The 18678-nt window shown below is 40.9% G+C and overlaps 1 protein-coding gene across 1 annotated transcript in view; it reads left to right on the top strand.

Annotated features, from left to right (window-relative positions):
- Positions 1-6392: 6392 nt before the first annotated feature.
- Positions 6393-18678, top strand: part of DPY19L1 (dpy-19 like C-mannosyltransferase 1) — a 44917-nt gene continuing 32631 nt past the window's right edge. The window contains exons 1-5 of the mRNA XM_054645035.2: positions 6393-6949; positions 7849-7917; positions 12987-13011; positions 13531-13618; positions 14258-14395. Of these exons, the coding sequence (XP_054501010.2) occupies positions 6652-6949; positions 7849-7917; positions 12987-13011; positions 13531-13618; positions 14258-14395 (618 nt within the window). The 5' untranslated portion in view covers positions 6393-6651. The remainder of the gene's footprint in view (positions 6950-7848; positions 7918-12986; positions 13012-13530; positions 13619-14257; positions 14396-18678) is intronic.

Below are 18678 nucleotides of genomic sequence, written 5' to 3'. Positions count from 1 at the left end.
TCTGTTTGTTTCTTAGTAGATCTAGAGACTAGAGAAATAATGTCAAAAACAAGGAGGGTTTGGACTTAGACATACTGTAAGGGCATGATCACTACAAATTTCCACAGGAACAAATTGAAAAAAGGGGATGAATTCCATCAAGATGCTTAACACTGTGGCACATCTTAATGTTTTGTGAACACAGACTTTAAAGCCTGAGTTGGGTGCTACTCTTAACGAAGTTTAAGAATGTATAATGAAGTATTTAGGATCATGCTCTGAGACAGATTGTCAAAAAGTTGAAAAGGTGAGGAAGGAGATGAGAAGATGCAACTACTATTTTTAGTCACCAACAGGGACTCCAAGCACCATTTTAAAAATTTTTCTGTGTAAAATCTGTATCACATTTTTAGTCTTGTATGGGTATAGATTAAAGAGTTTGTAGCCTCAGTATCTTTTTTCCCCCTCCTCTTTATAAGGTATCTAGCAAAAAGACCACATTTATCAAGAAAGGATGCCCTGCAGTGCTCAAAGTAACTATGTTAGTCACCTCAGTTTCTCATAAAGAGTTCACCCTTTCTCAGTCATATACAGGAAGCAAACAGCATTCCCAAGCCATGACTTTGTTTGTCATTTAAGGGGTATTTGATGTGTAGGATTATCTTGCCTTCAGTCTTGTCTGCCATGTTGCTCAGTTTGCCAGAGGTACTTTCTATCACTGTCTTAATGTGCCTCTTCTCGACCTCCAGTAACCAGGGCAGCAAAGTACATTCTGGATTCCTGACCGAAATGAAAATCAGATCAAGCAAAGAGTGAAACAGAAATCAACTTGCTAACATCTGAACAGGCGAGCTTAGACCCTGCTGCTGTTCCTGATACAGCTGTTTGTATTTCACAGTGGTCCACAAGCTTCTCTTGCCAAAACAGATTTGCCAGTAAATCTCCAGCAATGCAGAGATACTGACTTCAATATGGCAACATATTTCAAGAGCCCCACCGTCTCTCACATCTGGCTGCTCTGCCAGTTGTTCACTGAAAAGCTATTCTGTAAGCACTTCCAGATCATTGCTTTCCTCCTGTTGCTAAGTCCACCGCTGACCTTCCTGTATTTCCACCCTAAGTGGTGTCTGTATTCTCAATCTCACACAGCGAGCATCTGCCATGAGATACAGTAGTAGCTCAACCCATGTTCATATGGTCCTGTTCTGCTGTTACCACTTAGCTTCTGCTTGTCGCTGCAAGCTGTTTCCTCCGTGTTCTCTGATGCATCTTTTGGCAGCTGCTACTTAGAGACACAGCAGATAAACACCGACTCCATAAAAAATTAAGTAAAACCACCGTGGCCAGTAAATCAGGTTAGGGGAAGCCGGATCCATCACTTCTGCTTGTAAATATTGAGTTTTGTGGTCCTCGGATAACTGACTCTGTAATTTGCTCCTCCAAATAGAAGCATAATGAGATGCAGTTGCTGTGGCTGTGAATCATGGCATCTATTCCAAATTAGCATGACTACTCACAGTGGCCAAATGCCACGCAATAAGAATGTGGCATGTACAGCAAGAGATCTTCATTTTGAAATCTGTAAGGAGATTATGTCATGCAGAGGAGTTAAAAGTCCTCAGAACTGTGAAGAATTACAGAAACATTCCAGGCCTCAGTTGGGAGGAGATGATCACACTCCATGACTTAGGAAGGGGCATTGCCAAATCTTCCCAGCTGCTCAATAGGGCAAATGAATGCCTCTGCCGCGTTCTGCATTGCTCTGTCTGCAGCAAGGAAAGAAGGGTAACTGGAAATATGTTAGAACTACCTAAAAGGTTCTCAGAATTTCTTTCCTGAGATTATAGTGTTTAGTAGCCCTTCTTTTTTTCTTCAGAGCTGCAGGGAAGCACTTAAGGTAGCATGAATATATGGTACTGGAAACTGAAAGCAAAGAAATAAGGAAAACTCTAGGTGGAGACTAATTAGGTTTTCTGAGTCACTAATGTTCTTCAGTGTTATTCTGACAGCAGGAAGTTTGAGGCTTATAATCAACATTACAAAAACAAAGGAAGTAATTTCCATGTCAAAGATAGAAGGGCTTTTAGGACCTCTAATTCAAAATACGTGATTTTTTGTTTCCTTTGTTGTTGTTGCCAGGGTAGGCAAGCTAGGTAAATTGTTCTTATTCATTTCTAGTAGAAACAAGGTTTTGGTTGTATGAGCAGTTAGCCACACAGACACAGATAATCCACTTCTACATAGTGTTTTATATATAAAAAAAGTTAAAGTTAATGCAACTGCAACTTGAAAAGTGAGAGAAGACATGTATGAGCAGACATGTGCAAGCAGAGATCAGATTACTAACCTACCAGGAGCATACTTTCCCCTCCTCAGAATACAGGTGATGTATGCTTAAAGGGGTTAGCTCAAGGGGGAATATTTGTATCCTGCAGAAAGTGAACTGGTCCCACTAAGCTGTTAAATAGGACAAGGTACACACTATAATAGTTTGCCACTGCATTCTGCTGGTTTTGTTTTTCCCTAGCAATTTCCTCCATGTACAAACTCCGATGGCAATCCTGCATCTTTACTTCTACCTTACGAGACTCCTTTGTCTTCTGCACTTATATTCAGCCTGGTCTTCACAAGAAGAGGTCCCAAATATTAATGTTTTCCTTAAGATCTTCCTGTAAGTAAGAATTTTTCTGCTCCGTGACTGAAGCTCAAGTAGTATAAATAATGAGTTAAGTCAGATATGGCCATATGGCATGGAGCTCAAAACACTCTAACATCCTGGTTAGTTACCTGAGGCTCTGAGCTCCACATTGCTGTAGCTCTCTTGCTGTCAGCACTAAAAATGGCTCATTTAATGCTAGGTTGAGTACATCTAACCATGCAGCAGTCACACAGTGGTTTTCTGAAGAGACATACTTTCTAGAACATGCCTTCATTACATGCTAACCTTGGATTAAATGAACCAAGGAAAGGGAGCCTGAAGTTCCCTAACTTGCTACAATGCAGTCCTGCTATTATTAAGTCTGCTGCTGAACGTGTGAAAGTGTGGGGGATCAACAGAAACTTCACAGAAGCAAAGCCCTGTGGTAGGTGGGAACGACAGCCTTGTCACAAAATCTACAGAATTCACTCTGAGGCAGCTCCACTGGAACAAAGCAGAGCAGTACACAAAACATCATTACAGACTGAAAAAGGGAGTCTCTACAAGCACCCTTATTCAGATCATCTTGAAGGTGACTGGAGAGAGAAAGGGTTGGTATTGGTAACAAGCTAGAAAGCAAAGGTCTCACTAGAGGCAAGAGAAAAAGAGAGAATTGGTGTAATGAAACAACACAGAAGATGAGGATGAGTAGGAAGAGGAATGCCAGCTCTGGACTGTTTGGTAATGAGGTGTGCCCATCCAGCGTCCCGAGTTACAAATGCTGTTAGAGAACGAGGAACTGCCAAGGCCAATGTGCTTCACTAGCAGGGGTTTATTCCTGAGGACTGTGAATTATTTCTGCTGACAGTGTGTCACAATCACTATCCAGCTGAGATTGCTGATATCTGTCACAGTGATTTGGAAATATGAAGGGACAGTCCAGTGATCATAGAAAATGTCTGAGCAAAGAGATAGAGAAGACCTAGCAGAAACAGAAATACCATGTTCCAGAATATGCCTTGTCCTGGGACAGCAGAAAACTGTGGAACAAACTCTTAGGGATTTTGCTTTCCCTGGACAGAAGTCAGGACAATCTGATTAATATGATGTCTCTCCTATGTACTTGTATAGGTCTGTCAGCACCCTTGAGAGTTGAGAAAAATCTAATTTATTTTCAGAGATATATTTCTTTCCTTCCCTTCCTTTTTTGTTATAAACAGAAAGATTTATTGGAATCACTCCTTTCACTGTAGTGTGCAGGATTAGTAATGAGCTACACTGTCTGAAACGTGATGCTGGATATTAAACATAGCACTTCTCAAAAAAATATGCAATTCCTGTGATGATATAAACCCAAGCTTTATTTCTTACTGCTTGTATCTTATAGATTGAAATAAATGTCATTTTATTTTTAGAGGTGTACTTCTCTACTGCAGCTCTTCTGAAGTAGTGTTGGAGGTTTTCTATAGCAATTCATGCTTGCTGAATATGGGCACCTTTACATTTAAGAATGTGATGTTCTGTTTTTGCACACTTATAGTAACTTTTAAAACCTTTAGAATTGTTTAGTAGTATGTGCCTTTGTAGCCAGGTTCTGTGGGTGGCACCTGTTGAAATAAATTGCCTGAAGAGTTTTATTAAGAGAAAACAGCCTGAAGGTAATTGATCTGCTGCAGGCTGGAGCAGGCCCAGTTAATCTCAACGGCTGAGCCATCCCACAGCAATTTTATGAACCTTAATAATATCAACCTTCAAGTTTCTAAGTGTTCCATGACTCTATTGATTTTGGCAAAAATTGAAATATATGTTACAGGAGTTAAAAATCAGCAGAACATATCATATTGCTCTTTTTCTATGCTGGTTATGTACAAAACTCTATCTGGAGCCTGTACCCTTCAATCACTCAGACAGCAACAACAGAGTCCTCTGGTTACTGAATTTATAACAAGGCTACTCAATTAAAATCAAATACAAAGAAGAGCAGATTGTGGGACTTTTTCTCTTGAAAAGCAGGTGGGGAAAATAGTATGTAGTCCTCAAACACTTGAAAGGTGTTCCTTTTATGCCTTCATTTATATTTAGTATGTAATAAGGACAGATAAATGTTTCTTGCAATATGAAACTGCCACACATAATTCATGTTGGAAGAAGAGCCTGGGTACTCAGGAGACCGGCTGTCTTATATGAAAAATTGTATTTCTTCCTTGCTTGCTTTTTTGAGATCAGTGTAATACATGTCCTTTGCAGTTATCTCCCCAAAACAGCTAGTGGCAGAAGGGTGATTCTTCCCCAGCAAGAAACAAAATATGGGCCAGGAGGACTTGGACACACAGGATTTCTGTCAGTCCCACAGGCTGCTTTGTTTAGTACCAGGTTTATCTTCACAACCTTATTGGGGTGTCAACGGCCTTACTACTACCACAAAGACAGCAAAAGCCATCCTGTTCTTACACTTCCATTCCCTCAGTAGCTGAATCTGAACCAAAATTACTTTCCTGGGCTAACAATGGAACAGTTATCTATCTGTTAAATAATTTTTTTTAAAATACCTAGTATGGTACTTGCCACATTAGACTCAAACCCTGTGTTTCACAGGATAGGATTCATAAAAATAATTAGGAAAAGGAGATGGACATAGGTTGTAAACGTTTTAGGAGAAACCTACATTTGTCAGAGGAAAAAAGTGCAAAGGCTAGAGAAAGTAAACAGAGTTGAATGGAAAACTCAGACACTGAAAACTGCTCTGAGCAAGAACATAAAATGAAGAGTGCAGAGGGATAAAGAAAGCCTGAAGACAGCAATGAGGAGCACGAGGGAGGCAAGGAATAGGTACAGTCAAGAAAGATAAAAATAAGAAGAGGTCAGGGAGGAAAGAGTGAAATGGATCTGTTTGGAGAGGCTGCACTTACTGAAGAGGTTATACCCTGCTATATTTAATCAACACTACCAAAAAGTGGTATTTAAATTATTAATATATCCCTATTGGATGAGCCACTGTTTGAGCGCTGTTCTGTGCTGAGTAGGAGAGCACAAGGAGGAGAAACAGCGGCTTTGCTGTAGCTGGGTCTTGTTCCAGAGTTGTGCTGTATATTCACAGCTCTTCAGAGGAGTAATTAGAGTAGGAGCTTCAGGGATTGCGACTGGGAGCTTCTGAAGATAAGTGCTCTGGAAAAGTCATGAAACACCTCATGTCCCAAGGGGCCATGTAACAGAGTTTATGTGCAACGGGGCCTTTTAACCCCCGAACCCCAAGCAAGGGTTTGGCTCGATCTGCAGGGCGCTCATGGGTGAAAAGGCCGCTTTGCAAAGGCAACTCCACAACAGAACTCTAGAAGAAGGAGGAGGGGTGTTCTCTGTGGTGTGGAAGCCCTATAGGACGTAGCAACGACACACACAAGTTACCTTCTGCGTGTTAAAATTTCGGGCATTTGGGCGGGGGGAGGAGTGCCGCGCACTTCTGGAGCGGACTCAGTTTAAGCAGACGGTATCACAAAGCGGAACGGCCCGGAACGGGAAAGGCAAGTGACAGAAACACCGAGAGGTGTCGAAGGACGAGGCCGCAGCAGCGCGGGGGGCAGGCCCACCCGCACGGGACCGACGGCAGAACCGCGGCCGGCCCTCGGGAAGGAGAGGGAAGGAGTGAGCGGGAAGAGCCCCGCTCTCGCCTCCTCTTTCCCCTCCTCCTCCTCCTCCTCCTCCTCCCCCTGCTCGCCGGGCTCCGGGGCGGCGCGTCCGTGAGCGGCGGGGCGGAGCGGGGCCCGCGGGAGCCGCTCCCCGCCCCGCCGGCAGCGCCGCCCCCGCCCCCACGTGTCCAGCCGGGCGGAGCGGGTGGCGGTGGCGGCGGCGGCGGCGGCGGAGCGAAGACCGGCCGCCCCCTCGCCCCGTTACTACGAGCCCGCCGGCTGCGGCTCCGCCCCGTGGCCTCCGGGCCCTGCCAGGGGGTGGGGGAAGCTCCTCGCTGAGCACCGCCCCCCTCGGCTCGGCTTCCCTCCCCTCCGGCGCGGCGCCCTGGCCCCGGCGGGGACTATGCGGAGATGGTCGTCCCGAGCCGAGGCAGGAACAAAGAGTCGCCGCCGCTCAAGCCCGGGCAGCAGCAGCAGCAGCAGCAGCAGTCGCCGGGCGCCAGCCCCAGCCGCGGCCGCCGGCCGCACTCGCCCGGCAGGCAGGGCTCCGGTGGGGCCCGCGCCATGCGGAAGGGAGGCGGCGGCCGGCGGGGAGCCAGGGGCGACCCCCGGGGACCCTACCGGGAGGGGCCCGCGGCGGACGGGGAGCGGGACGTGCTGGGCCGCGGCCCCCTGAGTCTCCTGCGCCTCTGCGGAGAGCGGCTCCGAGGTAAGGTTGCTGCCCCGAACCCTGCCCCCTCTCCGCTCCCTCTGCCCCCGCGGGGATGGGAGCCGGCCCTTCCGCCCGGGGGAAGTGCGGCGGGGCTGAGCGCCGCTTCCCGTCCCTCTTTCCGGCAAGTGGCGGTTCCCTTGCCCCGTGGCACGGGGCGGCTTTTGCCGGGGAAGGGAGCGCCGGGACGTTTTTCCCTGGGAAGCGGCGGTCGGGGTCCGGCGGGCGGGAAGGTGCCTCCCGCGGCGGGGAAGGAGGAAGGAGGCGGCGGGCGGTGCCTGGCACTGCCCGGGGCAGCGGCGGCGAGGTCGCGCTCCCGCTCTGCCCGGGCCCCTGCTCCCGCTGTCACTGCGCGGGGACGGTAAAGAGAGAGAAAAAGGACGAAACCCACACAGGGGTCGGCGAGAAACGGGGACGAGGGAAGGGGAAAGGGCTTTTTACCACTTCAGCATCCTTTGGGGGAGAAGTGGGGAAGCGTGCTGTTTGTGTAAGTAACTCTTGCTAAAAGAGTCTGTCTGGTGGTGTTGACTATCGCAGCTTGCGGTGCTGGCATGACCAGCTTATTTCTGCTGGAAAGCACGGAGGGTTCAGTATTCTTTAAAAGTCTGACTTTCTGCTTGAGCGAATTTGTCAGTAACATAGCTGTGTAGAAATTCCCTTTTGGCAAGTTATTGTGTAAAAGTTATTTCAGAAATTAAAAACCTGATGATTTATATAGTCACCTTAGTAGTATATCTGTGATGTTTAAAGCTTTTATGTGTAGTTATGAACTTGGTGTATGAAGTTGCAGCATTTTTGGGGTCAAGATTTTTACATAAAACTAATGTTGCAGAGCTCAGGTTTCCTTTTATAGACTCCGTGCTTAAGTGATGCTTAAGGTGCTTGTATTCTTTTGGCAGTATTTGTTGTCGACAGAAAGGCCTTCATAACAAAAGCTGATAGCAACATCTGGCTCACGTTCTTTCTGGGTAAGTAGAAGGAATACATCGAGGGGGGAAACACTGATCTCTTTACCTTTCTTTCTCTGTAATTGTAAATTGTGTCAAAATGTATTTGGAAATACAAATTTGAAAAGGAAGAAAACATAGCTGATGTTGAAAAGGGACAGGAAATAACTTCCTACCTGGTAACTTTTGGAAAGCTGTTACTGTAGCAGTTGATGGAGGAAAAAAGGGTTTTTAGGAAAAAAATTTCCAGGTATTTACATATTTCTTCTATCTAGTCATTAATTTATAGGGAAAAAAAAAAGGCAGCAACTCTTATTAAGTAATGTAAGAACAACAGCTTGTTCAGTGGAAGAACATACAGTTGTAGAGGGATGTAAATTTGGATGTTGTTATCTTTGGCAATATTGTTGAATAAATAATGGCATGATTAATGACCAAAGTCTTGAAAAAAACACCTGAAGTATTTGCAAAGAGATGCATTCCTAAATTTAACAAATGTTAGGTAATAGCATATTTGTCAGCTGCACCATTAGATACACCTTAAAAGGTATTCTAATAAAGACTTCCAGGGTATTCCAAAGATGCTGGTACTGTTAATCACATCACCAGGAGTCCTGGCTGCCGGAGGGAGTTTCTTCAGTTTGATGAATTACATTGCAAAGCAGTAGCAGGGAAACAGCCCTTAGCTTACAAACTAGTTAATGAATAAAGTGTTCCTGAATTGCTTTACTTGCATCTGTTTATTCAGCAGTTCCTGGACTCATAGTTACTTAAATGACTTAGAAATGTTTAAATGATGGTCGGAATTGAGAAATGCTTTCCTCTGATTGAAATTTGAGAGCAGATTAGGGAGAGAGCTTTATAATTTCTGGAATTTGAATTTGTCCATGAAACCCAGATAACACATTAAATATTTCAGGGAGTTTTTTTTTTCAGTTGGAGTAATAGCAAAGTCTGTACTAGCATACAGTATTTGCAGTAGCAAAGAATGTACATTTACTAAGTATGAAATAGTGAGTTTTGATTAAGTTTAGTGGAATTTGAATTTTTGTTGTCGCTTTGCTTAAGATTTAAGGCCCATATTTTAAAAATAGAGGCTCCCACAGCTGGAGCTAGTTTAATTATAGAGTGTGAATTTTTTTCTCTTACAAATTATCTCCCAGTTTATGTGCAGCAGTAAAGTTGTCAGACTTTCAAGGATGCTCTTATACAACACTTCACCCTATTATGTTGTTTGGGTTTTTTTCTTCATGACCATTGACTTGAGGCCTTATTCCTAAAGACATCCTTATTATATTGCACAGAATCTCAGAATGTAACAACTTGACTAAGCTGCAGAAGTAGTCAATGCTTGCAGGTTCCTCATTGCTTCCAGTTCTGCTGTATTCCTACTTGGTCATTTTGTGGATATTTACAAAATATGAATCAGTTTATTGTACCCTTCACACCCTGTTGGATTATAGTGTCTCAGCATTTGTTGTTCTCTTGGTAAATAAAGCCAAAGAATGGCTGTATTCTTCAGTATTTAATTTCCAGAATTAGAATCCTTTTTATATGCCATTCAAATTGCTTTTCTTAGAATAACACGCAGACAAAACCAGGAAATCTATCAGATTTTACATAATAACCCTAGTCTGCAAAAATCTTATCATATGCTTTGGTTTTAGGGCTTCTTAGGCTGGGTGAGAAAATGGCATCTGCAAGTTCAAGTACATGGTAGCTGTGTAAGTGTCTGTAGCATTAGGACTGTAGTGTTCCCTTCCTGTCCCCTCCTTCATTCCCTCTCCAGTAAGGACATTAATGAGATCAAAGGGTGGTAATTTGACAGAGCTGAGCTGCATGTTTTCCATCAGAAACTGGCTTAATGCAGTCTGTTGAAAAATGCTGATTTGGACTTAGAGTGGAAGTCTATGAATTAAGCCCATTGTCTCTTGAAATATGAGTAATTAACATTAATTGCTGTGTGATTATGAGAGGTCTTCGCTTTGTACTTATAATAGAACGATACTGTGAAAATGTATATGAAATTCTCCAAAATAACTGTGAATGTATTTACATTTACTGCATTGACTTTCAATAAAGCATTTACTGAAGGGAAGAATCAGATTTAAAGACATTGTTTCTTCTATGAAATAAGTGGTATGTCTGGATGTGAAATGTAATTTCCATAATAATAGTTAATTTATTTGCATCAATAAAATACTGCATATTTGCCTTATTTGGAACATGTGAATTTGAGTTAATGAACAATACTGGTAGCTAAGATGCATTGGACTTCACTGTATATTCTTAACATGTGATCTGTCTTAATTTTTTTTTTGTTTTTTATAGCTGGTGTGTGTGTATATGCAAATGTATTTCAGTATCTAATCTTACTGGGAATCTTGTGAATGTTGCTGAGAAATAAAATGCCTTGTGCACATGTGTAACTATTAGTCAATAAGCAGTAACTAAGAAAGGTATGGGCTGCTCTGTTTCTTTCCATACAATTGCTGCAGAACATGAGGGTTTTTTTTGTATGGAATATGGTTTGCTGCATTGCTGATAGAGCTAATGTGCTTACCTGGAAATCCGTGTCATATCAATGCCTGCTCTTCTGAAAGACATTTGCAGCTTTCCGTGAAAACTAATTTAAATGTCCTTAGTATAAAAATACCCCTGCAGCTCCTGAACCTTTCCTAAAACATTAAGTTCTGCTTACGCCAAGCAATTTTGGTGATTTTTTTTTTTTTAGAAAGTATATAAAAAAGGTGAAGTTCTAAGTGAAAGATTGAGGTCTTCATTTTCTAACTGGAACCCAATTGTCTGGGTCCAGTCTTGTCTTTGAAAAACCTACTTCAAGTGATAGAAGTGGAGCTGTAAAACTCTGAGGGAAGTTTCAGTGTAGTGTAGTGCCACCTCACCTGCTGTGCGAAGTGTTTAACATGAGGTCAGTGTTGTTAAATTGTACCAGCACCTCGTTTAGAAATTTTTTTAGGTAATTTTTTGTGTCTTTTTTTGTTTTGTGGTGGTAATTTTTTGTCTTACCCAGTTTCATCTTGGATCTCTTCACTTACAAAACTTAAATTTTAAAATCATAATGCAACACACTACAGTTAGGAACCTTGTTGTGACCAGGATAACAAGTACTGGCAGTACACTTCCAGCCTCTGTGTTGGAGGATTATGTGAAATATATATATATATATATATATATATATGGAATATATGTTGGGTTTATATGCCAGGGCATGAAGTGTACATTAAGTCCACTCCCACTCCACATAAATTTAGTGGATTTGCAAAGGGTTTTTCTTTCTCTTATCCCTGCTGCTTTTCAAAACAGACAAGTCGAGTCTTGTAACATGCAGCCTGAACAGATGTACATTCTCTAACTCTCAGACTATATTCTGCATCAGCATGCAGGCATTGCTGTGTGCTTTACCAATGTCCAAGCCCCTTGATTCCTTCCATGTCTTCAGAGAGGCAGCAGCAGTGTCTGGGTGCCAGAAGGAGGGAACGTGTGTGCTAGTCAGCACCCTGGAGAGGGACACCCTGCTCAGCACCTTTCTGGCCACAGCTGGGTCTAGGCAGGGAGGGTGATTGTCTTTCCATTCTCTCTCTGCTCCACACAGCCTATGTGAATAAGAGGGCTCTTCATTAACAATAAAGATTTTTGTGTGTTAAAGACAACTCGACTGCCAGATCTTTCTCTGGCAGAAAGCCTAGAGGGCAACTGAGACACCTTCAGTCCAGGAGGAGCACTGTGGTCCCTCTAAATGCCTTCCCATTATCCCTCACTCAGGCAGGTTTGCTGCCGTGGTAGGCTGCATTTGTTGCCAGCATTGCCCAAGCTAAATGGAGTGGTTCCTTCTCTCTCTGGGTCTTGTCATGCTCAAGGGGTCAGAGACCTAGGCTGTTAACTCACTGCTTTATTTGTCTCTTCCCTTTGTCCCTCAGACCACCCCCCTTGTTCTGTATCTACATGGTAGCAGTGCAGATAGTCTTCAAATGGACAAATGGAACCTAATTGTGCGCAGTCTATCATTTTTTAGCAATTACAGTTTCAATTAGATTTGTGTTGGTTGTCATGGTCCATTTGGATTTCTCATCTTTACAGCACATGTGCTCTATAAATTAAAATTTATTTTATGAGTCCATTAGGGAAGAAAACAAACAAACATGACGAACAAGGGCCAGTCCACTTTGTACAGGCTAGTCTAACATAGGAATTCACTGAATCATCATTTAAAGCATGAGGTTTTGAACTTACAAGTTCTCTAGTTTATAGCTCAACTTGAAGCTTCTAACTTGTGCACCTCTCAGCAAAATAATTAGCTAGATGATAGTGAGAGTGTTCATCATTCCTTTTTCATCATGATGCTGTATCACCTGGGAAGCACAAAAGCCTCAGGAGTCCAGCTGCGGCTGGATCTGCTTCAGAAACTTTTTTGCTAAGCTTGTTTTCACCTTAAAGTTTCAAAGTTTGGTCTGTAGCATTTCCATGACTTAGCAGATTCTGAAGAAGCTGCCAGACAATCAATACACCAGGAAGTGCAGGGAGATGGCTGCAGGAGACAGCAGGCTGCAGGTGATAATGGCTGCAGAGTGACCTTAAGCCCTTTCAGGCCACCAGGTTCTGCCTGTTGGTTGCCCTTGCTCTGACCTAGCAGTCAGTGCTGCTCGTAGTGTGCTCCAGGCCTTAGCATGAGTTAGTGAAAATCTGAGCAGGAATTGAATGAACAGTCACAGTAGGTGTCATAAAAACTCTAAAAATATTTATGCTTATTAAAAAAAATGTGTTTAATTCAGTTTTGTTGTCAATAACTGAAATGTGTGCATTAGATGCTGGTGGGTCAGCTTGACTGATGCAAGATGTAGGTGGAAACGTTGCCTAGTGCTGAATACCACAGAAAATTTTCAAAGACCTGGCTGTGGAGGTGTAATTCAGATGTTCCTATTCTTCTGTTTGCTGGGGTCTTGAGTACCTTCTGTGCATATCTGAAGTAGTACTGCAATTACTGCAGTGAACACTGTTTTTCCTGTTCAGTTATTTTCCTGTTCAGTTATTTAAATATTTGAGTAACTTTGCACCTTATGTTTCCTTTACAGCTGTTTTCGCAGGAGTCCTACATTGGTACGGTTAAATTTATTACTTCAGAGTAATATGGTATTTTAAAATAATAAAAATGTAATTTTTAGCTATTTTTAGAGAAGACGTTGGGATAATTTATATTTATAACTTTACTCTCAAGACTAAATTATCTTTGAATTGAATAATTCTGTTCTTGTGAAGATAACGTGAAAGGTTTCTTAAGCCTGTTCAGAGAAGAGTGAAGCCTGCTTTTCAGGTGAAAAATTGCTGCTTAATCCTTTAATGTCTGCACTTTAATTAAAATATATTACATATATATAATATATAGTGTTATAGTGTTGTTACTAATGCCATAATAGAATTTAATAAATACTCTTTGTTCATTCTTCTTCAATTTGAAATTATCTGAATAGATGAGGATATTGGTATAATATATGAATAAATTACAATAGCAGTTTGTAAGTAAACTTTGAGTATTCATTGAATGTTCTTTGCTATCTATGACTTAGTACATATTCTAAACCTCTTTATTCCATTTTAATTGTTATTATTTTTTGGCAGGTGTCACATAACAACTCTTTTTGAAAATGACCGTCATTTTTCTCACCTGTCAACATTAGAAAGAGAAATGGCTTTTCGCACGGAAATGGTGAGATTATGTTTCAGTGTTTGGAAAACTTCTGTCTGTAATCTGATCATGGGCTTTCCAAAATGTCTTAATACATTCTGCAATAAGTATGCATGTTGATCTCTTACAACTACTGTGCATTACACTTTTACGTGCAAAGTATTTGTGTGCCTTGCAGCTGATCCCTATGAATTTATCACTTCACAGTTCAATTAAAATATAATGTAAAAGTATGGTTCTGGAGGACCCAAAATACAAAACTGCAAGTATCTTATACCTTGCTTTCAGTTATAATCTTCTTATGCAGCCTTTTTTGTCTAAATATTTTTTCAATTAATATATGTTGGCATATATATATATACACACATGCACACCTTTTATCTGCTTTTATTTTGAGAATTATGAAACACTATTTAATGCGTAGTTACCAGCCCAAATGAGAGATTGACAGGTATGCTATGAAAAAAAGTGGAAGGAAACCCACATCACTTGTTTCAGTGTGAGTAATAGAAGAGATTTGAAAAACTGGATAGTCATCTTCAATAAGCCTGTCCTGTTTGTTATGTTACAAAATTTGTTTAAAAATGAAGCTTGTATGTAGTGGTTCCAGAAGCAGAAGTGACATCTTTAATTGTAAATAATTAATCTGTTCTCTTGTAGGGTCTTTATTATTCCTACTTCAAGACCATTATTGAGGCACCCTCATTTTGGAGTGGAGTATGTGCCATTATGAATGACAAACTAACTGAATATCCTTTAGTGATTAACACCTTAAAAAGGTTCAATCTTTACCCAGAGGTGAGTTATGTTTTTAATATAATCCCTTCTGCAGATCTTTGGTTGTTTTAGCTTTGACTATAAATTTGTAAAAGTTACTTTGGAAAATGTATTTGTAAAGATACAGTGACTAATGAAGTGTTGCTTAAATATTGTATTTCAGTTCCAGATTTCAAATGAGAAAGTTACTTCATCCATTATAATCAATCAAACTTCAAGTATTTTCAATTAACTATGAAAGCTTTCTAGATCTTAGTATTTTGTGCCCAAAAGTTGCACTTCCTTCCTGCCTTTTTTTTGTTCTTTTCCCTGAAAGCAAGTAGGTTGCTGACATTATATACTTCAGGAAATCAGATGTATGCAGTATCAGTAGTATGTGACAATAATGACTGAAGTGATGCAGGTTGCAAGAGATTATTTTGTTTTCCATTTTTTGTAGGATACATGAAACTGACAGAACGAAGCACATCACAGTTCACAGTGGCTGTGAAATCCTTGGGTGGTAATAGTTAGATATTGCAGAGGAAATTGCTCTGTGGAGGACTGACTGCTGTTGATTTGTGCATACTTAATGTTAGACTTATTACCTGGTTAGATCACATTCCTACTCTGCTTTTTTTGTCAGTAAAAAGAACATGTGTTCAGAATGTATTCAAAAGAACGTGTGTACAGAAATGTTGAGGTTTCTGTCTCTTAGGGTTTTGCCAGTGTGTCTCAAATATTTTGCAAAGGGAAGATTCCTTTGGTTAATGTACATTTCTGTAATTTCATGTGTCAGCAGCAGTTTATTTTTATGAGAGCCAACTAATAATGGCTGTGATTGTTGGGTACTAGCTTTTATACTCATTCTGCTCTGTTGGAGCAGAGCTGCTGTCAGGAACTGTATGTGTAAGAGTTCTTGGTGTGCATGTATTTGTACAAGTTGCACGTAGTGGTTTCATTTCCTTCTTAAGTCCTTGCTCTGGAAGAACTAAATGCTATGTAGATGAGCACGTTTTTGTTGCCCTCTCACTTATTTAGGGTGTGTTTGGAATTTTTTTCTAATTCCAGATGGATTGCAGTTCAGTTCTAGAAATGCCCTATTGTGAACATCACTTGAATACTAAAGAGTTATTTCCTTTAGCTGAAAAAGATTTATTGACTTCAGCTATAGTCTGACTTTCAAAAATCAAGGATTACTGGTCAAATCAACTTGTTTTTAAAGACTCATCAGTATCATCCTGAAAGATTACTAAATAAATTAGATGGTGGAATCAAATATAGTGGCTGACATTCTATGAATAAGAACGCTAGGTTGATTACAGTGCAAGATGTGTAGGTTTGTCTGTTCATTCAGATTTCTAGGATTATACTGGCTCATAGAAATTGGTGATAAGGTATGAATTCATTCATCTTTTCTGTGCCTGTGTGGGGATGAAAAGCAGACAAATAGTCTCCTCTACTCCTTTCAGTCATTTACTGCTTAATGTCTAGACTTCCTGTAAATAGTGCTTTGGGGTTTTTTTTAAGTGCATTTCTTGAGAACTCCTGTTTCCACATAACTGTATTTATAAAACTGTCAATAGGTGCAACTTGGCATTTGAAATACGTTGTCTGAATTTATAGAATTTTCTCATGATTATAATGGGGCTGGGTGGTGAGAAGATGCTTGTGGATTCATTTGTTTGCAGTAAAATTTTTCCTTCAGATGCTCAGTATCCAGTCATGCTTCCTGAAAGTGTTTCATTTCCTGTTTGATATTTTGGGATCTTTCCAGCTCTTTAAGCCCATTAGTAGCACTAAGGCTGAATTCTAATAAAATGTTTGTTTGTTTAATGGATATTAAAATTAAATTCATCAAAATCAATCTGGAAATCCCATTGCTAAATAGGACGTTAAATTAATTAAGAAAAGTAAAACAATTCACTTACATGTACAGCCAGTACTAGCCTTAAAAACTTCAAAAAAAAAGGAAAAAAAGTAAAATGAGTGTGTAGTAATCAATACATCATTTATGTAAATTATACATATAAGCAGTAAAAAAAGCTATCAAAAGCTACAAGGTTGTCCTTGTAGCTGTACAACATTAAAATTCAAATAAAGTTGATTTTCCAAATATTTGCTCCATAGTCAGGTTGTTCTAGTAATTGTAGTGTTTTCATTTCTGATGAAAAATGGTAGAGAGATAACACGTTAGTTTCTGTGGTGGAGAGATAATGTGTTAAGTTTGCTCTCTGTATGTTCATTGTTATGGAACAATTGATATTTTTGTGTGTGGTGGTGATAATGAAGGTGTGAGTTGAAATGAGGAGTGTGTTACAAAGATCCATGTAGTTTGCTTTAAAGTGCACACGCAAAGGCAACTAGTGAAAGGGCTTAACTTTTCTGCATGTTCTTTTGCAGCAAAGGAGTGGCCTTGTCCACAGAGCACTCCTGGGTCTGAAAGCCAGGCTTTTGTTTTCCAGGTTCAGCATTTACTGCCTCATCTGATACAGAACAGTAGAAATTCCAGAAACATCACTGTGCTCCAACTGACCTAGCAATTTTGTGCTGCTTACTGATTTGTTTCCATTTCTATGCCCATGTTAACTGTTTCATGTAAAGAAGCTTTTGGCAAAAAATAGATTTTTTTGCTTCAAGTACTTAGCCTGATACCTTTTTAGGGAGTATTCACATGTAAAATCTGCAGCAGACGCAGGCACTTGTGGCATAAACAGGTTAAATTGATAAATTAAAAACAGGTTAAGTAGATAAATTAGTAATTTGATTTTTTTTCTTTTTTTGCAACATTTGGCAAGAATGGTTTATATGCTTAGCTAATGTCAGCTTCAGAACTGGTGATACAAATATGCCATACAGATGTCCCTAACAAAGGGACATTCAGGTGATAAGAAGAAGGACACTGATTTGGTTCTCCAGGCCTATTAATGTCTGTCTGGATATGGGGCAGTGTCTGGTTCATGTATGCACATGTGTATTGCCAGAAGCACCAGGGCATGGATGTTCAGAAAGCTTCCAGGAATTCAGGATACTGTACTTTCTAAGGCACAATTTTGAGGCACGGAGTCTTGGTCTAGGAAGATGTAGTTATATTTAAAATATACAGGATTTACATTGTGAGGGTGTGAAGGTCACAGATGAAGTGAGCCATGAAGATTGGAGCCTTGATATTAAAAATTAATGAATTTTAGAGTCCCAGAACAGTTGAGATTGGAAGGGTTGTCTGAAGGTCCTCTAGTCTCAGCACTGCTCAAACCAGGGTGAAGTGTAGAGCAGGTTGCTCAGGGTCATCTCCAGTTTCAATTTGAATAAATCCACCTTTGTGGAGATTGTTCCAGTGTTTGATCACTCCCAAATTAAAAAAGTTTTGTGCTCATTGTCTCATCTCTTGTCAATGAAAAAGAGCCTGTCTCAGTCATCTTTATTCTATGTCCTCCTTGTCTTGGGCAGCCCACAGCTGAGCTCAACACTGCAGATAGAGTGTTAGCAATGCTGAGTAGAGGGGAAGAGTTGCCTTTCTTGTCCTGGTGACATACAGCTGATGATACATTTGTCTTTTTTGCATCAAGGGCTTGTTGCTGGCTTAAGTATAAATTGTCCACCAGGACTCACAGGCCCTTTTGTGCAAAACTGCTTTCTAGGTGGTCAGCTTCCATTTGAACTGGTTCACGGTGGTGTTCATTCCCAGTGCAGGACTTTGCATTTCCCTGTTGGGAAGATTCCTGTTGGCCCATTTCCCCTGCCTTTTGGTGTCCCTCTGAATGGCAGCACAAGGATCAGTCTCTCCTTCCAGTGTTTATCCTGTGGATGTTCCCTTGTGCCATCATCTAGTCTTAAGATGTAGAACAGATTGGCACCAGATTAAAAAAGTATCTGCAGTTGTCTCCTTATCTATCAAGACAGTCATCTCAGAAGGTTATAAAGCTGGACAGGTGTGATTTCACCTTTGTAAATCTGTGCTGATTGCTTCAAATCACTTTTTTGTCCTGTGTATATTTGGAAGTGGTTTCCAGGAGGATTTACTCCATCCCATTCTCACATGCATTGTCTGTTTTTCCTTCTTGCCCTTCTTGAAGACATTAGTGACATAAAGAGTTTTATTAATTGTATGGGGAACGAGAAGAGAGAATCATCTTTCTTATATATGTTCTCTGTGACACAGGGCAGAGGCAGCTAATACTGCAGTGGTGAAACATATTGTCAGTCTGGGAACCCTTGGGTTATAACTTTCAAAGCAGCTCAACTGGAATGGCCACATTACTCATTTATGAACTCTATAAAGTCAGTTATATCCTGACAGAATAGCTTGGTAATGTTATTAACTA

This window comes from Agelaius phoeniceus, chromosome 1 (genome assembly GCF_051311805.1).
Source record: "Agelaius phoeniceus isolate bAgePho1 chromosome 1, bAgePho1.hap1, whole genome shotgun sequence".
Lineage (NCBI taxonomy): Eukaryota > Metazoa > Chordata > Aves > Passeriformes > Icteridae > Agelaius > Agelaius phoeniceus.
This window is presented reverse-complemented; position numbering and strand designations above follow the sequence as displayed.